Source organism: Phodopus roborovskii, unplaced genomic scaffold (assembly GCF_943737965.1).
Source record: "Phodopus roborovskii unplaced genomic scaffold, PHOROB, whole genome shotgun sequence".
Classification (NCBI taxonomy): domain Eukaryota; kingdom Metazoa; phylum Chordata; class Mammalia; order Rodentia; family Cricetidae; genus Phodopus; species Phodopus roborovskii.
Window position 1 is genome coordinate 7,014,582 of NW_026125506.1, and position 21,261 is coordinate 7,035,842.

Here is a 21,261-nt window from a genome sequence, read left to right on the forward strand (position 1 = left end):
AAGTAAAACTCCCCCAGTTCCAAACGAAGAAAAACATTCTGAAAAAGATGATTAAGTAGAAAGGTATCACGAGAGGATTCAAACTGTGTTCCTAGCTCTCTCCTCTCTGCCTGTCAGGCACTGGTTACCCTGTGCCATGTTCCATCTGAGGAGAGAGGCCAGTGCAGACAGAACACACTCTTGTGGGTGTCTTCTCTGACTGCACAGGGGGGAGATCTCCCTGTAGGATGCCCCACATCTCCCCAGAGCAGTCTGCATCAGGCACTCCTGCTCAGTAGTCACAGAGTGTGGATGCTGAGGGTGAGTCCACTGTGGAATTATAAAAACCCAGGGTGTAAAGGACAGCATCACCCTGACAATATGCCAGAGGCAGCCAAAAGCCCTGCAGGCCACCTTGGGGAGCTGAGCACAAGCAAACATCCGGTGCCTATGCTAATCCTGGGCCCAAACTGCGCCGAGGCAGCCCAGCATCTTGGGCTTCATGTCCATCACAAAGGCCAGCTGCTCCAAGCTAAGACTGCAGACCTGGGAACATTGCCACTGTTACTCAGGAAGCACAGCTAGGGAACAAAGATGGTCCGGCTCCATGGGCGGGGTGCCTGGTGCAGAGATGCCCAGTGAATACTGTGGCAACTTGGCACTGGAAAATAATGCTCAGAGTTGACATATCCTCTCACTAAAGACAAATCATTTCTTAGTTTTTTTTTTTTTTTTGTTTGTTTGTTTGTTTTTTGGTTTTTTTTTTTTTTAAACAGACATCTTTTCGGCAGCCATTTGACTTCATCTTCTGGTTGGATTTCCAGCAGACCAAGAGGCTCAGACTGGCAGTGGCTGCCCTTCCCTGGAAGGCATAAAAGACCTCAAAAGCTTCCAGTGGGCCCCAGGATGACACCTACTGCCAAGGCAGGATTTACACTTCATGGGGGTGATCAGCTTGCACAACTGAGCCCTGCACTCCAGGTGTCTCTGTAGGCCCTGGGATGGCAGGTCATGTTAGAGGAAGCCTGTAGGAGCACCATGGAGCTCATCTGCAGCAGCATGCAGCTCAGAGAGGTAAAGCAGTGATGCTAGGTGCTTGCTATTCAAACCTAAGATTCCCACAGGGACAGGGAGGGAGGAGCTGGTTCCAAGTCGCCATCAGTCCTTGTTCAAGGATGGCTCTTCTGCTCCTCTGGCCAATGCCAAAATGAAATGTGCTCAAATTAAATCCAAATTCGGCAGACAGACAAATACTGCCTTACCACCAAACAGTCTCTGCCTGGTGAAGAAGATTCACAGACAGTTGAACTTGTCAGAGCCCTGTGTGAAGCTCTGAGCTGGCTCAGCTTCAAGAGCATCCCACAGCCCAGCTCCTGATCCACACTGACCTCCATTGACTTCACTCAAAAGCTGTTCTAGACGAGGCAACAATGTGGGGTGAATGATTCCTTCCAGACTACAATGCACCGATGCTGTTCACTTAGGTGTCAGGCCAGAAATGAAGCTGAGGCTCCTGGGATGAGTCTGTGCTGTGCTGTGCTAGAGGGAAGGAGGCTGGGACCATGGTAAGAACAGACTCCGGCCCTGAACCAGCTCCATGTTTGCATATACTGCTGTGTTGTTTTGTCTTAGAAGTGGGGCTAGGAGCGGTAGGGCTGGAACCCTGGCCTCAATCATACTAAGTAAATGTTCTACCATTAAGCTTTAGCCTCAACCCCACACACTTGGATGTGAGTCACAACTTCTTAGCTCAGAAACTAGAGGCAGGTCAACCCACCACTCTGAGCCACCCTGACTTCTTGGAAATGAAGGAAATTCTATTGCCCACTTCAGTGGGCTGTTGGGAGTTTTATGAGCAGAAGCCCCAGACATCATTGCTGTCTGTTTTATCAGACCCAGGGAGCCTCAGAATGCAAGCTAACACACACACTAGAACTCACCAGTTTCTGAACCTCGAATTCCGAAGCTATACGCCATCGCCCCTCCTCGTTAGGGTACATCATCACAACATCAAAAGCGGAAGCAGTGGCGACTATGGCCTTTTCCCGGCTGAGTGCAAGGGCCTGGATTCTTGCATCATGCTCAAAACGATGGATAGGGAACTTCCCGGTCCTCAGGTCCCAGATGTTAAGAACCCCTAGGAAGAGCAATGCAGACAGCAACTGTGAACCCAGTACACACAGGCACGGAATAAGCACGCAGTCAGTTTTCATGTGGAGATGACATTTGTTTCACTCTGTCGCACTGCTTCCTAGCTGCAGGACTTGAGTGTGCCACGCCTCACCAGCCTCCTAACATGGAGACAGCAGTACCCACCACACAGGACTACTGGGCAGATCATGGGAGGCCCTCCGCAGACAGTGCGGACGGTTCCCTCCGTGGCTTGTCCATAAAGCCAGTCCTAGCTCCCAACAGTGACATCACGCAGTCCATTGTCTTCTTTCTTCCTGGCACACCACACTTCAGCTCTACATTGGAAATGCCTCAGATTCAGGCTCTTGCTGAAGTACCATCCTGCTCACACAGACTTAGGTGCTGCAAGCCCTTCAGGTGGCCCGCAGCTGGTAGTCACAAACAGCGACAGGACTCTAGGGAAAGGCTTAAACATGAGCTGTACACTTTTCTAAGAACAATGATCAAATGGAGGACAGGCAGGTCACAAAAGGCTCCGTGACATGGTCCCTGCCATATACTTTGGTAAACTCTCTCTTCTGCCTCAGAGGGAGACGCGCTACAGAAAGCATACTCATTAAGTAAGAACCAGCATCCTGCCCTCCCTACCAGAGTTTGCTCTGAGGCATCACACAGTGAGAAATGCCGCCTGCAGAGCCTCTGGGCACTCCACATCACTAGCCCCCTCTCACTGTGCTCTCTGTCCTGGAAGAGCAGTCCCCCATCCCCCATCCCCCCAACCCTCCATCCCCCAGAGGTGGAACAGAGGAAGCTCCAAGTGGCTGGGCCACCGTGAGAGCACTGTGAGACGACCGGGCTCGGTGACGACTAAAACACGTGTCACCATGTTCTGCCTGGGGTGGGAGCGTTTAGCACAGAGCACCCTGAGCACACGTGGCGCCTGTCTACAGACAGCGGCGTTTTCATTCTTAGCAAGGGCGGATTTGGCTGGTATCCTTTAAGTGGATGTAGTAAACATAAACACACAGCAAGCACAGCTCAGCACAACATCACGCTCCAAGCTGCCTCAGACACTCAGGGCTCCTCTACCAGAATGGCCACTCTCTCCGAGCACCTGCCACACTGCCACCATTAACAGCCCCTTCCTTCAGTTGTATTTCTATGTGTACAACGAGGCTGGCCAACCCTTGTCAAAGCACTGGCGTCACTGCAGTCCCCTAACACAAATTCTGGTGTGCAAGCATTTAGTGTCCTCTTGAATGAATTGTCCCTTTCTCACAAGTAATGCCCCTCTTTGTCCCTGGTTGAAGTCTCTGCTCTGAAGTTACTTGCCAATCACCCAGCACCCTGGCTTTGCTTCCATTCTTATTAAAACTAGCTTCCCCCATCTATATTTTAAAGTGGCGGAACACACCTGTAGCCTTGGCTTATGGAAGGATGAGGCAGCAGACTGACAGTTTGAGTAGGCTGAGAAACACAGCAAGGCCAGGATGAGCAATAACTTGTCTCTAAATACATAGACACATAAAGTGGATTTCTTGTAGGTAGTATATATTTGGTCTTGTTTTCTAAATACAATACTACTTGCAGTTTTAGACCTATCTTGCTTTCAGTTATGGAAGTGCATTTGTGTCCATGTGTGTCACATGAGTGGAGCTGCCCATGAGGCCAGAGGCCTCAGACAGCTACCTGAAGGTGGAGTTACAGGTGTCTGTGAGCTTCCCAGTGGGTGTTCGGAAAGACTCTGCAAGAACAGCAAGTGGTCTTAACCACTGCACCAACCCTCTAGCTCCACTACTTACTTACAGACACCGTTTTATAATCTTTCCATGGATCTGGGTTTTGATTATGTGTTTCTTCCATCTTGATTTCTTTGCTGCCCTACTATATGAAATTCTCCACGCTTAGCTCACCATACATAGGGCTTCAAGTGACACTACTCATCCAACCAGGTACAAGGACTTCACAGCCACACAGCCTCTTTCTCCTCCCGATCTCTGTACTATGGCCATCACACACTTTTGTCTCTACAGGAGCAGGTGGGCCAGTATCTTAGAGCGTGATGGAAGCAAGAAAGAGAGCTGTTTCCCTGTGTAATCGCCAACACCACCCTCAACAACATTAGACACCCAGAGGCTTTGGCTAGAACACAGGGAAGCCACTGGGCAGCTCTGTGACAGAGCAGTCCCTCAGTGTGCACAAGGTCCTCCCACTCCCCGCATCTCTAAAGGAGGGGAGAGCCGAGGGAAGGGATGGACAGACACCTGACTAAACACAGTTCCACCCAGTACTTCTCAACCTGAGAACTGCAGAGGCTTGAAAAGTGAACCCTCCGCTATGATAACGCCCATGCACAGCAGGGGTTAGAAGAAAAGCAAAGCCAATAAAGTCACACTGAGCCAGGGCTTTCTGTGCCCCTCCCCGGGCTGCATCAGGAGTTGTGCTAGGACGGTTTTAAAACAGAAATCCCTGACTGCATGCAGCAGAATTCTGGTGGCATCTACAAAGCATCTCACTCGTGGGCCTCTGAAGACGTAACTGTCAACTTGATGCAGCCTAGAGTCACCTGAGAAGTGAGTACCAACTCAGGGGCTGCACGATGGGGGGCGGTTTTGATTGCTAATTGACATAACAAGAGGCACCACTCCCAGCCACGTGCCTCTGGGAGGTGAGGGGTAGGCGAGCGAGCAAGCAAGCAAGCAGCATCCTCCACAGTCTCTGCTTCAGCTCCTGCCCTACCCTTCTTCAGTGATGGACTGGGACTGGGAAGTGTAACCCAAATAAACTCTTTCCTCTTCCCTAAGTTCCGGTCAGGGTTTATCCCAGCAACAGAAAGGAAGCTATAAACTATGTTCAGTTCACACCACACACACACCACACACCCTTTCACACATACCACACACACACATACATGCACACCCCCCCCACACCACATACTCACACACCACACACACACACACACCCACACACACATACCCCCCCACTTACCCACCCCCACACACACACCCTGGCAGCTCATCTTTCTGGGCACTGAGTTGAGTTAGTCCATGCTCACCAGGACAAGTTGACAAGGGATCAGAACCAGCAACCCAGACAATACTGAGGATGAGGCCACTTGTACATGCCACAGCTCTCAACTCTCATCTCTACAACCGTTTCCTCCTCTCTGTCTCCACAATCCAGCTTTCTCTACGGGAGCCAGCTCCATCCAACAAGGGCTTCTACTCCAAGCATGGAGCAAAATGTGAACCCTGGGCCACGAACAGGTCTCAACCCTGGTCTGATCACTCAAGTAGAGCCAGCCTGCCTACGGCCTCCTGGTTTGGAATAGATCTTATGAGTGTGGAAGCTTGGAGAAGTTGCCCTCCACTTCCCCCCCTGCTAAGGTAAAACAAGAAAATCACTCAGCAATCGCAAGAGTAGGTTCCTGGCAGCTACCTGGTGACTTATGAAAGTGTCACCATTTCCTGCAGCAGCCCCAAGCTCTGAGAGGCGGAGCCCAGGCCCCACAAGAGTGTCACAAAGGAAGCAGGCAACCATCCCCGGCACCTTTCACACCTGCAGACATGCTGAGCTCCAGGTAGTGCTGGGGCAACAGCAAAGCTGGTTTACACGGCAGAAATTCAAAAAGGGTGCAGACAAAGAAAGACACTGTGTCTTCCAACGCTCATCTGAGAGAAGACAGTGAGTGAAGGCCAAAGTCCCCTAGGCAGGCGGGGCGGGGCATGGCAGCACTGCTGGCTTGCTGCTCAGTGCCCTCCACCTTGATGAGCAGCCAGGCTAGAGGCACTCAGCACTTTCCCTAGACCAGGAAGTCATTAGCAGTGACATGAGTGACGAGGGCCAGGCTTTGGAGGAGACATAAAGGCTGCTGAGCAGCTGTGGATGGGCACCCATGCCAGTGTGCGGCACGTCCCTCCACCTCCCAAAGGAGGCCAGCAGAGTGTGGTAATGAAACTGCACATAGTAGAAATGGGATCTAAATGAGTCTAAGCTGATTTATGCTAGCTTTTGTAAAGATTGCTCGTATCTGGGAAGTGTTACCACTGTGCAATCGCAACGACAGTCCTTAAGAACTCCGCCTAATGGTGCTTGCGCACAATATTTATATTCCTCGGCATGGGAACAAGGACCATAATGGATACCATTTTTGTTTTATTAGGGATGCATATTTAAATTAATCTGCTATTTGCCTAAACAATTAGCTGCTTCTGTTTGTGTGCACAAAGCCAAAACTGCAATTAGGCTTCCATCAAAAAAATAAGTCCCAACTAAAACTGTCCCGGTGGGGCCGTAAGAGCTCAGGGCAGAACTTCCCCAATTACTTCTCAGCACAATGGCAATTACGTTAATTGCTTGAAAGGTAAATAACCACTGAACTGGTTTTGGAAACACACTGGCATTGCCCCTCCCCTCTGATCTGCTCCATGCACTTACAGTTTAAAAGAGGTTAGTTTAGACAGCCATGCACCGGACCCTTCCACTACCACGTCTGATTGTGCTTTCGGAGCCTTCCCTTTGAGGACACGTCCACTGTGAGCTCAAGCCTCGTGAGCTCACACGATTAACACCTGAAGCTCAGGCTCAGCACCATGACAGCTAAACAGACAGGATCAATTAGCTGTGTTCAGAGACACGGAATGAGCCGGCTATTTATACAGACAGCTGGCATGCTCCATTCCCACTATGGAAATAAATGCTTTCCTACAATCAGTTAAGAAGGACACAGAGGGATGCTATAATACGGGGAAGAGCATTTTTAACAGAGATTTAAAATGCACCCACAGCACTCACTAAACATAAACACGTGTGTCTTCATTAACTGCACATACCACACTGAATTCAGACTGCAGACACCCATCATGTCTGAGACGACGACAAAGTTTATGGTCTGGGTCGGTTGCGCTCCCCCTCCCCCTTGTGTGAAGAGGTCTCTGGCTGACCAGTGAGCCCCAGCGATCCACCTGTGTCCACTTCCCCAGTGCTGGGTTCATGGCATGTGTGAGTGCCACTATACCGCAGGGAGACCTTAAGAAGGCACAGGATGTCACTGAGGCATCACTTTTGCAAAGCCTGATGCTAGCCACCGCTTTCCTGCCATGTCACCAAGGTGAACAGAGACAAGGCATCCAGAAGAACTTCAGGTGCTTGACGGGAAGGCTGGCTGAGGTGCTGGGGGACAGTCACAGTTTAACAATGACACCTAAAAGAAACCAGTACTTCTATCCTGTCATACACTTTCATAATGCTTAAATTCTCTCCACCTGTAATGCTATGTAAAAAAACACATACACACCTGTTACACATCTTATGATGATCTGACTAGTGTGAGATTTTTTTGCCCCCAAGCATAATCATCACCATTTTGTAGAGGATATTTAATTCTGGCAGGTAAAACTAAATTAGAAACTCCCTCCCACCCTCTCTCCCTCCCTCTCATTTTAATGCAAAATCAGTTTCTAATTGTTTGCTGCTAACTTGAATACAACTGATTTTTTTGTGTATTCATGATATAGATTTTATACATGAATTACTGGGGGTGGGAGGCACGTGTGATGTGAGAGGAACAGCAAGCAGCTTTGGAACCAATGGAGAAACAGCCTAGCAGTTAGCAGAATCATGATGGGTGAGCCTTGGAGAAGCAGGGCCTGGAGGACCAGTGACCCCAGGACCTCATGCTGTTATTTAACATAGTTCTGCTCACAGCCCTCACAGTAACCACACCCCTAATAATCTATCCATTGTAGGTTAACTCTAAGGGGGTTTACAGCCCCTTACTGAGCAGTGTTATGGTACTTACAATCATTTTCCAAATACTGCTGCTGGAGCAGATTAATGATTCAATCAACACCTTAGAATTTAGACATGTAGATTGTTAGTAAGTTTAGGTAAAATGTTTTGTTTGGCTCTGACACAGAAAATCTTGGGGAAGAATTTAAAGTTTAGAAAGGCACACTTTTAATAGCTGAGCAAGGGACTCGCTGAGGTCAAGGAACAAGAAGAGCGACCGCCCGGCTATCACCAGCTGACGTGCCCTTCTTGCTAAAGACGGGTTGGTGACAAAGATGATCATTAATTTCTTGTACCCATTTCTGCCCTCGGCTGCCTGGTATGATTTAATTAAAAAATTGTTGATGAGTGGGTGTGTACTCTGAGGACTTAAGAGTAGAAATGACTTGTTTTTATGAATAAACGTTTAGATTTGTGATCCTTTAAGAACTTTTGTAAGATTACCCTTTGAGATAATAAAACGTTACCAGCAGTTTTTCCACCAGCCTAGTCCCACAGCCGCATCAGCCCCAAATAACACACAGAGACGCTGTATTAGATATAAAGCTGTTGGCCTGTTCCTAGTGTTCTTATTGGCTAGCTCTGTCTTAAATATTAACCCATCTCTATTAATCTAAATGTTTCCACATGGTCTTACCTTAGCAGAGAGAGGGTTCAGATCTCTACTTTCTCAAATCTCTACATCTTGAATCTCTACTACATCTCCCAGAATCCTCCTTGTCTCCTAGTCCTGCCTATCTTGCCTTCCTATTTGCCAATAGTGCTTTATTCAGTAACCAATAAAAGAAACATATTTACAGAATGACATCTCCCATCAATAAAATATTGATCCTTTCTTTGTAACTGCCATCAGCTGTCTGCCAATACAAGGGAACTAAGTGAAATATACTTGGCTTGTTTCAAACTCTCAATTATAAAAGAATCAGTGCTCTGGGGTGAACCTGTTATGGTGGGAAAAATTAATATAAAGAAAAATGTTAAATTACTTGTGGACTTCTAAGAAAAACATGTACTTTGTGATCATAGTGTGATTTCTTCCTGTGTAAAGATTTTAAATTGTTTCTTAAGAATATGTAACTTGTGGTTGTGAAGTAATTTTTTTCCTTCATAAAATTTTTTGTCTTTGTAGGTATGAAAGGAATAAGAGAAAAATAAGAGAGGTAGAATGAAAGATATGGACAGGAAACATGGGAAAAGATGGACAAGGAGAACATGGGGGAGATGGACCAGGAGAACATCGGGAAGATGGACAAGGAGAACATCGGGAAGATGGACAAGGAGAACATCAGGGTAGAAGAACAGAATAGAGAAAGAACAGGGTAGGAACAGCAGAAAGAGAAAAATAAAATGAAGAATTAGGCTTTGTCCCTCTGATAAAGTTCCCATGTGTATTTGTGTCTGTTCAGCACTTTGCAGACTCCACGCCTCCACTTCAGTACCTGACCTGCTGAGGGCCGGCCATTCAGCAAATTATTTATGGGTGTTTTTACTTCTTTTCCTTCTGCTTCTAATTCTCATCTTCTACAGCCTCTCGAAGCTCTGTGCAGCACTGAGCCAGCATGACCTGGTTTCTAAGAGCCAATGCCAGGCATGATTAGTGATGGATTGGGCACATGGTTCCCACAGATGCTCTTAAGTAAACAGAAAAATGTCTTTTCTGCTAAGGTACTTTGTAATAGCCCTCCCCAAGCTTCTAAATATGTTCTAACCATGCCCCCGCCCCATGCACTGCTGTTATGAGAAAACTCACTCATTCTTAAAGAGATTGTTAAAAGAATAAAAGTATCTTTGTGTCCTGTAACTGCACTGGGCAGGTTTTGTCCACCATGCATCCTGGAGCTCTTGTAGCTGTCTGGCACCCACATGTTCATTTCCCTTGCCTTGTTCTGTGCTGTCTCTTGCCCGTATGCTAAGGTAACTTTAGGCCTCACCTTTATTCTTTAAAGGATGACAATGTTAGAAACCCACAGCCTAACATATTTTATCCAGTTTTACAGTTCCTTGTAACAGAACAGCTGGAGAGAAAGCTCAGTGTGTAGAGTACTTGCCACATAAGCAGGATGACATTAACAGATACTACGCATGTGCACGCGCGCGCACACATGCATGCACACGCGCACACTCGCGCGCGCACACACACACACACACACACACACACACACACACACGTATGAGCATAAACACAGATTAAAAGAAAAACCTGGAAGGATAAATCCAATTCTAAATGCACAATCTTAAGCAGAGACAAGTTTTATTCTTACTATTCTGAAACCATTTCAAAGTCACAGGGTCTCAAGAAGCCCTGTTTCCCACTGTCATGCCTCTGCCAGTATCTAACCACATCCTTTATAAGACCCCAGCCGGGTGCCTCAGTACTTGGCTGTCCTCTCTGCAAGCCTGGAGGACAGGATGCAGTTCAACAAAGTGTGTGTTCAGCAGCACAAGACCCCCGGGTCTGACCCGGGTCCAAGAGGAAAACAAAACACAGCACACAGTGGGATGGGATGAGACTGTCCTTTGGTCTAGAACGGCTGTGAGAGGCTGTCTAGAACGGCCCTGAGAGACTGTCCTAGCTCTCCACGACTCTGACCCCCTGAGAAGGGCGGGCATTTCAGGGAAAGACCCTCCATTTGGGTTTGCCCTTTACTGCTTCATGACGAGGTGGGGCCAGCAGGTCACAGCTGCACTGTGCTGGTCTTGCTGGACCATCGTACATGTGGTAACTATGTCAGCCTGAGCCATACGTGAAGACTGACTGTCAACGCCAAGGCAGACTGCCAAGCTCAGTCTTCTCCCGTTTAATTATGTTTTCTGAGGGTACTCTGAGACTATAGAACAGGCTGATCTAGTCTCATTCTTATCTATTAGTTTTAGCATAAACTATCTTTTCTCCTCATCTAGTTATTAGTCACCAATTAGTGATTTTCTACTCCACCCTCCTTTCTATCTTTACGAGCTGAAGGATTTTCTCACTTTCCCTTTTTAGTCCTCTAATCCTGCCACAGCGTCTTGTGGATCCCTGCTTTAGTCAGTGGGTCATGATCTATCGCAGTCCTTACACATGTTTGATGCTTAAACTGGTCAGATCTGACTAACGGGACACCATTAAGCTAGCTCTTGCGTTCTCTGTATGTGATGTCTTCACAGCTTCCCAACTTTGTCCTTATTGCCCGTGTTCCTCGGCCGGCCACTCCTCACTGCAGCAGGGCTCAAGCCATCTCCAGCTACGACCACCACACTGTGCTAGCTCCATCTTTGCTGCTGCAACTCAGGAAGGCTTGGCTGCAGCTTGCAGCTTACGGCCCATCGTTAAGGCATGCTCTTCACTTGCAAGCAGGAACCATGAGGACACTGTTTACTGGTTCGATCGGTTGTGCTCAGCTAGCTTTTTTCATACAGCCTAGGATTATCTGCCCAAGGTATGGTGCTGCCCACTATGAGCTGGGCGCTCCTGTGTCAGTTAACTATCAAGATAACCACCACACACACACACACACACACACACACACAGGCCTGAAGGCCTCTAAACAGTTCAACTTGGGGTTTTCTCTCAGCTGACTCTAGATTATCACGTTAGCAACTAAGCACATGTGCACACACCTCTCTAGCCACCCAGCCCCCTTGCTCTGCACTGGGGACCATGCACCCCACACTGATCCCTCCTGCTCCACTCCAGACCTTGGGGACTGTGCTGGCTGTCATCTTCTCTCCGGTCGGGAGGAAGCCCTCATTCACTGCATGCTCACCAGCTCAGCTCTCGGGGCTTCCAGCCATGCAGACCCCAAGTGCTGCTCTATTTCTTCTGTGCCACCCCAGTCTGTGCCACCACCTTCATGCACTGGGGCCACTGGCCGGCTTTCTGAGTGAAAACCCAGGCAACCACACACATGCTGCTTCTACAAAAGAATCCGCTCCATCTACAAACACACAGGGTCTAGACTAGAACCACAACTAAAAGTGTGAGTACTAAAAAGGAAATTCAATTCTCTCATGTAAAATTTATCTTCCCTGGAAATAAAATCATGCTCTGCTGTCACAAGGCATGTTTGGGAACAAACAGTTCATTCCCCTGGCCTAGTCCCCTTCCCCATGCTCCCTGAGGTCATGCCGCACACTGGAAACCGTGTTAACAGCAGTGAAGCCAGCCCTGGTAAGCAGTGGCCAGCACTTACCCCCTGAAACAGCACATTAACAGCCCCTGTGTTCAAGAGAGACCAGTTCATTGTTTTCCAGTCACTTCAAAGTGTCTCAGCTGCCCTGGGGGATTCAACATCTCAAACACTGAGGCCAAGACTCCAGGTTTACTTTCCAGAGCTCCTGGATCCCTGAGAATCATCCCTGGCCCTTGGCATAGACAGAGTGCACAGCAAGGTGAACACAAGAGCCTTGGGAACCACTGGAAGCTCCTCAGATGCAGACCCCAGAGTTCCACTCAGCCTCAGCATCCAAAGACAGAGACCGTTTTCCTTGAGACTCCTGGAAACACAAACGCACATTTTAAAGCTCTCTAGTCAGAGTCCTGCCACGGCTGCTGCCTTGGCACTAGGCCCCGAGCCAGTGTTAAGGGACTCCTTTACACACAGCAAGTCTGCCCTCTGGGCCTCAGGACATTTCCATGGTTAAAGATGCTAACTACTCTGGAGACTGGAAGGGTCCCTGTTTCAAATCCTCCCAAAAGCCCCAGCAAACATGCTCATCTCCACGAACAAACTGTTGCCCATCTTTCTGGTTTTGAATCCACAAAGCTACCAACTCCAGGGGCATTTAGGTGGACAGTCTATCAATCAACTGGCTGCAGTAACCCTGAAGCAGACCCAGGAGTCCAGTGTCACACTCCACACTCAGACATTCTCAGGCACACGGTAACGACAAGGGAAGAGTTCTGCACTAAGGGTGTCATGGTCCCACTCCTTGCACTAGCAGTGGCGCGGCGGAGACAGCCTTCAGAGAGACAGCATCATCCCGATCACCGGTTGTCTCTTCTGTAGTCAGGGAAAAGCTGACTGTCATGCTGAGGGAGCGGCTGTCCTACGGGTCCTCCTCCTGGGGGCCTTTTAACACAGAGGCATATTAGGAGACTAACTTACCAACTGGGGTATACAGATCAAATTTCTAGAAAGCCTTAGCTCAAGGTCTCTCACAAGAAAGCTTTGCTGGGACAGGAATGGCAGCATCTGACCCACTGTCCCCAGTTTGTTCCCCGAGGCTTCCAGCAGTGCTCCCACCCCGAAGGGGGGACATCTCACCCTACTCAGGCAGCACACTGCTCAGGAGTGCAACTTGCCTTCACCCATTTCTTCATCCACTTCAAGTAAGATGGCAGGGAGCATGTTTACATGTCATTCTCGGCACTTCACCTGGAACAAGCTCACACAGGACCACCAATCCCAGCACTGGAAGCGCTCACAGGGACGGCTGCTCACCATCTCTAAACTAGTCTCCTGAGACTCAAGATGCTGTCCTCACCAACTCTTGGATCTGTGCTCGTGGGGCTCACAGTAAGGATGAGGACAAGGAGAACCAGTCAGGGATGCTGCAGGATAAACAGTGACACTACAAGTGTGAGCACTTAGGCATCACTGCCATGCCAAGTGCCCAAAGTTAACCTGGGCAGTTACCGAAAAGGAGCAGGGCAGCGAGCTATGGCGGACCCTCCAGAGACAGCAGACAAGGACTTTACCAACCAGCCCATCCATCCTCAGTTTTAAGGGCTCTAAGCACATGCTGCCTCTTGCAGAGGGCAGGCCTCGCCCCACCCCTCCCAAAGCTAGCACAACGTCCAGTTAGCAACCTTGGAAAGAGATTTCCACACCAGGACTCAGCAGGACAGACAGACTGCAATGCACAGGCCCGTGAAGCCTCACATTCACTGCCAAGGCAGAAAGCTACTGCAAACTAAGTCCACACACCGCTCAAGTCCTCAGCTGGTGACAAAGCAAAACCACACCACACAGGTGGCCGCATGAAGACAGTGCACTCCTCATAGTGTGGCAGACCAAAGACCACTGCGGACAGCCTCCCTGTGGTCTATGCACACAATCGATAGCATGATGGTTACTGGCAAACTGTTTCAGGTGCTACACTTAGCTCCCTCCCTCCTCAATGAGAAAGCCAACATCCTACACAGGCCAGCAGCAGGAGAGACAGCAAAGCCCCAGGCTATCCATTTGCAGGCTTGTTGTTGTAATCAAGAAACACTTTTGTATTTACCTTGAATGATATATTCATTAACAAAATTCTGACAGGGCAGATGGTTCTCTCCTACCCTGAAGGGCCAATGAGCCTTATTGGTTGAGAGGCTGAATTCAGCAGGTCTCAGAATTCGACAAGCAAGGACGTCCAATGGGTTTGCTTCAATGGTTTCCTGAACTGTTTGTTGGCTTCTGCAGGGAACTGCCCATGATCTCCCTCTGTTAATACTTTAAAAAGCGTCTACACTAGAAAGGACACAGTAGGAGCAGAACAGGTCTGCATGCTGCCATCTGGGGGTAAGCCAGACCCTGCACCCCACCATTCCTAAGCAGGGTGCCCCTTCCAGTTCAAAGCCAGTTAGGGAGACGTACAAAGAGTGGTGGACTGTGTGGCACTGCAGCTGGGGACAGTGGGGTCCTGTTGGGCAACACTGTCACCCATTCACTGGCAATGAACGTCTGGACTGACTCCGGACAATGTACTTTGATTTACTCTCAGCTCTCAAATACCAGCTCACTTCCAAGACTGGGTCACTATTGCACTAGACAATAAAAGACAGAGCTCATCAAACACAGGCCTCCTCAGCGATCCCCCTGCATGGCCTCTGCTGAGGCCCCAGCACACACGACAGGCATGGTGCCCAGCTCTTCTCCCTAAGGGCCAGAAAAGCCTTCAAAGCAACAGTTTGATTCAGCACTCAACACATTACAGTTTCCACAGCTTGTCTAAACAAAACTGAATACCCTAGGATGCGCTGAGCATTAGTCAATTAAAGTTCAGTGTCTCCAAAGCCAGCCTGGTCTACACAGTGAGCTTCAGGACTACGAAGAGAAAGCCTGTCTCAAAAGAACAAAAAAGTTCAATGTCTCAAATACTTCTAAAACATCTCATCTCTGAATTCTGCACTTAAAGACTGACAACGCTTAGAGAGAGACAGAGAAAGAGAGAATGAGCGTGTGCATGTGCGTGTGTGTGTGTGTGCATGCGTGTGGATGTATGTGCATTGACTTGGTTCTCTCTCATAGCCACATGGTTCTGGGAAGATCCCAGGGCCTTAGGTGTGGCAGCAAACACCTTTACCCTCGGAGCCAACCCACTAGCCACTACACACTTGTTTGTTAATTCTCTCCTGAATATCCTAAGTTGGCTATCACCCCCACTGTTATGGAAATGCTGTGAATACATGAATGTGTTCATCTTCTACAAGGACAAAGTCTGGCAGTTTTCACTTTCTGTTGTTTTTCCTGAGCCTCAGGACAGTTAGGACTGAAGAGAAAAGTGACAAGAAAAAGGTCATGGGTAGTAAAAGAAGTTCTCCACAATCCTCAGGCAGAGGCGGCAGGCGACTCCCAGCTCACAGGAACCTCACCATCACCAACTCCAGCTCTGGCCAGAGGGGAGGAGTAAACCACACAGCGCAGTTAGGCATCGCCACTGACAGTCAACACTGGCAGAACCCTCAGAACCTGACTCACTGTCTTTAAACACAAATCTAGAAACAGATCTTGGGAGCCACCCCCCCCCCCAAAGTTGCCTAAGCAAACCATGGTCCTCTTACACCACCTTTTATAGTTCTGAAGGAGCTTGCAGACCGCTCCCCCCCCCCCCACCGATCCACTGGTAAATGAGAAATGACTTACCAGGATCCAGGCAGACAATGAGGCCTGTGTGCGTGTGTGAGTGTGTCTGTCTGTCTGTCTGTCTGTCTGTCTGTCTGTCTGTGTGACAGACAACTGCATGGGATGTGGCAGGGATGAAAGGACTGAATGACCCTGCCCTGACTTGTCAAAGTCTTGGGAGTTGATGCCCCCAGGTCTTGCCTCTTCTTCTCCCCCAGGCAGGTAGACAGAACTTTTTCTCAGAGAACAGTGTCTAATCTCACCTCTCACCAAAGAGTGGGTTTTGAGGGGAAACTCGAGCGGGCATGGGTCCCAGTGCACTGCCATCTCCTAATGTCGTGGCTTGAGGCCAAAGGCAGGCAGGCAGGCATGGAGCAGATGGCGTCCTGGCAAGGTCCCCGCTGTCCCCGCATTAGCAGCGTCTGCTCATTACTCAGAACCTTCGCTTGCTTTATCTAATGCTCCAGGAAAAGCATTTTGATTTGATTCATTTCGGGATGGTAACGTGCAGCACAATTAGTGGTAAAATCAAACTGGAGGGTGGCCAGTGCTGACAATTGGAAACAAGGCACAAGAAATATGAGGCCAGTGGGTTGGAATTCAAAAAATCACAACTGTGTATGGCCTTGCCAAATCCCCGCTCCCAGGTGCGTGTGCAAGACTCCTCAGGATACAGCTCAGGAAAGGGTGCTGAAGGGCTGTCTCCCACTGTGGTCCCTGCAGGGAGGCTCCCACTACAGAGAGGTGGCAGCTGCATCAAGGGGCCTGGTTCTCAATGGCTCAAAACTTCACTTAGGCAAAACGAGAGGGCTGGAGTTCATTAACTCCCCAAACGGCACACAGCAGACCCCACAAGGTCCTTTTCTAGCGTCTCTGCCCAAGAAGCATCAGCCACTGCTCTTGGAAGGGAACAAGGAGAATGTGCGTTTGATATCTTACACCTGTGAGCTCCGAGTCAGCCCTTCAGGGATATGTCAATCTGTTACCCAAGTGAGTCTGAGGACAAGGCCACCCGGGATTGGGAAAAGGACAGAAGCTGCCATCTACCATGGAAATCCTGACAACCTGATCCAATTGCTAAAGCCTGCTAGCATGAGAGGTGAGCTCCAGCAGGAGGGGTGGCCTTCACACTGAAGTGGACAAAACCAAAGCTTTGAGGCAAATCCTGAACCCTGGAAGGACAGCGAAGTGACTGCCTGCCAGCATGACCTGAGACCCTAAAGCACAAGATGTAACCAAACTAGTCAACGGTGGCCCCCGAGCAGTCGAAGCACAGACCACTCCGATCTGGAAACCCAGACCTGTGGGATGTGGCAGCCTGTCCCATGGTGCTAGGGACCACCGCCCTCAGGTCTGACCTTCCTACTGCTCTACAGAATGGATTTAGGTTAGGATTTAAATACGACATAACCACAAAGGAAACAGAAGGCAGCAGGTATGGGTATGTGTAAGAAACGGTTCAACCCTGCCCCCCAGGAGAAGTACAACCACAGTCATCTAGCATTCCCTACCAAACCCATCGATACCCCAAACTTGACAGAGGGGCCACTCCCACCTGCAGGAAGAGTAGAAGACAGCGGACAGCTGTACTCACTCTCCTGCCGGGAAACCCTTCCTGTAGGAAACGACTTCTCTGCACACATGTGAAAGGAATCTATACAAAGCCTGTCATTGCACGGCTGCCTGGAAGAACGCGTGCAGACACACCTGCTTGTCAGTAAGCCACCAGCTTATACAAAAAGGAGGGCTACACAGATGTGAAAAATGAGGGCTTAGGATATACTGCTACACCAAAAAGCCAAGAGGTGGGAGCTGGAGAGATGGCTCGGTCGTTAGAGCACTGGCTGCTTTTCCAAAGACCCTGACTTGATTCCCAGCAGCCACATGGTGGCTCACAACTGTACGTAACTCCAGTTCCGGGGGACTCAATGTTCTCTTCTTGCTTCCATGGGCACTACATGCAGGTGGTGCACCGGGACATACGTGTAGGCAAAACACCCATACCAGTAGCTCAGATGTGCAGCAATAAGGGCTCAACAGATGTGGCCTGGTACAGCACTGCATGTCACTGAGAAGAGGCAGGAGCAACACAGAGTATCAGCATGGTGTGTCCTTAGGTTAAAAACAACGCGACACACCCAAGTGGGCAAAGCTGGCCTAGGAAGATGAGAGAGGGCCCAGGCGTTGCAGAACACCCTGAATAGTTTCTTTTCCCTTTTTAACAGCTTTGCTGTTTGAACTTTATAATTTTTTTTTTTTTTTTAAGATAGGTCCTCAACATGTAGCCCCAGATGGTCTAGAGCTCACTAAGTAGATCAGGCTGGCCTCAAACTCAGAACTCCATCCACCTCTACCCCCCAAATACTGGTAGTAAAGATGTCCACTACTCCTGGGTGAATTAAGATTTCTAAGCAAAATACTTGACATATGTTTTGAAATCCCCTGTTCAAATATTTACTCTAAAGGAAGTTCTGTGTCATGCCCGGGTTGCTCACTTATTTCTATGCAATGACGGTGACAATGGGCCAAAGATGTTCCTGTCAGCACCAGGTGCAGCTCAGTAGAGAAACCCTACTTAGCATGCCCCAGACTCCCTGTGTCTGCATGCACGCACATCTGTGTACATCACTGTCTGCCTGTCTGTCTGTCTGCACACCTAACTTGCAGCACACTTGATTTTCCTTCCAGCTCTATCGGCAAGCTCGTCAGATATGACGAGGCCAGTGCTCACTCTATGAGAGTCTCGTCTCCATGTCTGCTGTCAGCAGTACTGCTCCAGACAACAGTGGACCTGGAAGGACAGCAACTGTGGCTTCAAACCTTCAGTTCCACAACAGCAGAGGAGTCTGTGCCATTCAAGAGTGCAGGACAGGAAGCGATTCCAAAGCGGCCAGTCCAGCCGGAGACTAAGCAACAAGCATGCTCCATCTGAGGCTACACTGCTCACCTGGGATCAGCAACCACACATGGAAAAGCCTACCTAGGCCACAGAAGCAGCATACTGTTGCTGTTGCTGTTGCTACTGCTTTGAAGAAGGTGTAGTTGAGCCTCGAGCGTCATGTATGGCAGGCAAGCACAATGCTGAGCCACACCCCAAATCTCAACTCAGCTAATGTCCACCTGTGATGTCTACTAACATTAAACCAGAAGAATAAAGTACAAAGTTCTGCTCAACTTTTAAATCCCCGCATTTACTCTCAGCTCTGAATATCAGATGTTTGTAAAATTTCCTAATGGCTACTGTCGCTCCACCCTTCTGTGCCAAATGACAGCACGATGCCTGAAGATCTGCATAACCCTGGCATGGACACTGAGTCCCTGAAATGTGCTGTGGTGCAACTTCCAAGCTGGAGGTGGGGGGTGGGGCGGCAAGGCTCTCGGAGCTGCAGACTTTCCAACACAATGGACACCAGGGCTTCGAGCAATAGGCAGGCAGGCTGCCATGGCTAGCGATGTGATCACTTCTACCAGCTAAAACATCGCATGTCCCATCGTTCCAGTAACAGTTCTGTAAAGCCACAGTTGCTCACACACACTCAGGATTCTCTTCAGGCAGAGACAACACACAAAGAGCTGTGCTTGGTGGCTGAGTGCCAGGCGCAGGCAGGCGCTGATGGTCAGTTCTGTGCCTGCCCATGTCAGATCACCTCTCCATCCTTGTCTCTATCCTTTTTAGCTTGAGCCGAGGATATAGGAAAAGGAGGAGACGTACATTTAATATTTTAAACTATACACAACCATTTGCTTAAGATGATCCGGCCAACCTCATCACGCCTGGCACTGGTACCCAGCTCCATGGTTCCAGGATGAATTAAACAGCAGTTTTAATGGGTACCATGTCCAATGCCTACTAATGGACCAGGGTTTCTGGCTAGCTTCTTCACATAAAGGCAGAAGGCAGTACATGGATGTGTATGTGCTCGTGTTCCCAGGGAAGAGGCAGAGTGTGTGTGAATGTGCATATGCCTATGTGTGGAGGCAGGGAGCATGTGAATGTGTATGCATAGAGGAGATGGGAGCAGCTGCAGCTGCTGCAGTTGATGAGGCTTTCTTCTGCACATGGGCGGGGAGGGGGAAGCTGGGGTACTGGGGTACTCACCATCCTCGTAAGCCGCCACTGCCAGTGAGCTGTTGATCCTCACAAAGGAGACATATGGCTGCATTCCAGGCTCCTCCTCCTCAGACTCAGATTCCAGGAAGGGGGCCACATAGTCCCAGGTGCGGGTGTCCCACACCCTTACGTCCCCTGAAGTGTATCTGGAAGAGAAGAATACCCTTGGTTCCGAGGGAAATCTGGGGGCTACACACAGCAGTGTGTGAGGTGGTTAGGAAGTGCTGCTGCTGTGGCCATTTGCATGGGGGACTAACGGGGAGGTGTCAACTGAACTACAAAAGATGTGGACACAGCACAAGGACGATACTTACTGCCCTTAATCCCAGCACTCAGGAGGCAGAGGCAGGTGGATTTCTGTGAGTTGGAGGCCAGCCTGGTCTACACAGAGAGCTCCAGGACAGCCAGGGCTGCACAGAGAAGCCCCGTCTCAGGAAGGAAGGAAGGGAAAGGAACAAGTACTGTGATGGCGTACTCCCTCCTCATAACCGAGCTGTCACCTTCGCCCCTCCCACTCTAGGAATCACAGGCAGGGACGACACATGCTGGCTGGCATTCCCATCACACGGCCTGCAGAGACGCAGGTGCGGCCGGGACACTGGGAACTAACAGCCCCGCAGACGGAGCTCTTCACACCACCTCCTCCAGGAGCAGAGCTAACTGATTAGGGCCCCTGAGGACATCAGTCTGCTCAGGCACTGCCGCCTTCTCGTGAAAAGGTGCCTGGCCTGCCTGCTGAGAAAGCAGGGACACTAGCTCTGGGCCGTGGCTTTGGCCGCTTCCCAGATGAACCACTGGGTCACGAAGCCCCAGGATGATGGGGTAACCAAATGAAGCTGTGCACTGCCTGTTACTGAGGGGTCTACGTTCCTCCTCCTGAATCCCTCTGGTGAGGAGGGCGGGCGATGAGAAGCACCCGTGGGGGCGGCTCACAGGGGCACAGGGAGGCAGGGACTCTAGGAGGCCTCAACCACATTCTATTCATCTCCCAAACCTAGGACACGCGTGTCTGAGGTGGCTTCAGAAGGCCAGTGTCAGGTGAGAGATCCATGTTTATCTGGATGCCACGGAGGAGGGGCACATGTATGCCACAGCACACGTGTGAAAGCCAGAGGGCAACTTTGCCAGTGGACTCTCTTCCCACCTTCATGTGGCTCCAAAGATAGATGCAGGCTTTTCAGAACAAGTGCTTTACCTCCTCAGCCATCGCAGCCAGCCAGGGCAAGATTTCTTAATGAGAAGTACGCACCCAGACTCGGGAGAATTCCTCTATAACACACTGCGGCAGGTCCCAACTGTTAATCCCCAGTGATGTGTGCATGCGCTCCCTCTGCAGCACAGGGTGCAGACAACACTCTGTCAGGAGCACACAGTAGGAGGCGTCCCAACACTGGATTGCTGCCTCGGGAGCTGGGATGGTCACTAACCCTCCTGACT

At 49.7% G+C, this 21,261-nt stretch overlaps 1 protein-coding gene across 1 annotated transcript in view; it reads right to left on the minus strand.

The window, feature by feature from the left end:
* Fbxw8 (F-box and WD repeat domain containing 8) overlaps positions 1-21,261 on the minus strand; it is an 86,963-nt gene that overhangs the window by 30,076 nt on the left and 35,626 nt on the right. The window contains exons 5-6 of the mRNA XM_051176519.1: positions 19,813-19,970; positions 1,920-2,116 (exon numbers count right to left, since the gene is read on the minus strand). Of these exons, the coding sequence (XP_051032476.1) occupies positions 1,920-2,116; positions 19,813-19,970 (355 nt within the window). The remainder of the gene's footprint in view (positions 1-1,919; positions 2,117-19,812; positions 19,971-21,261) is intronic.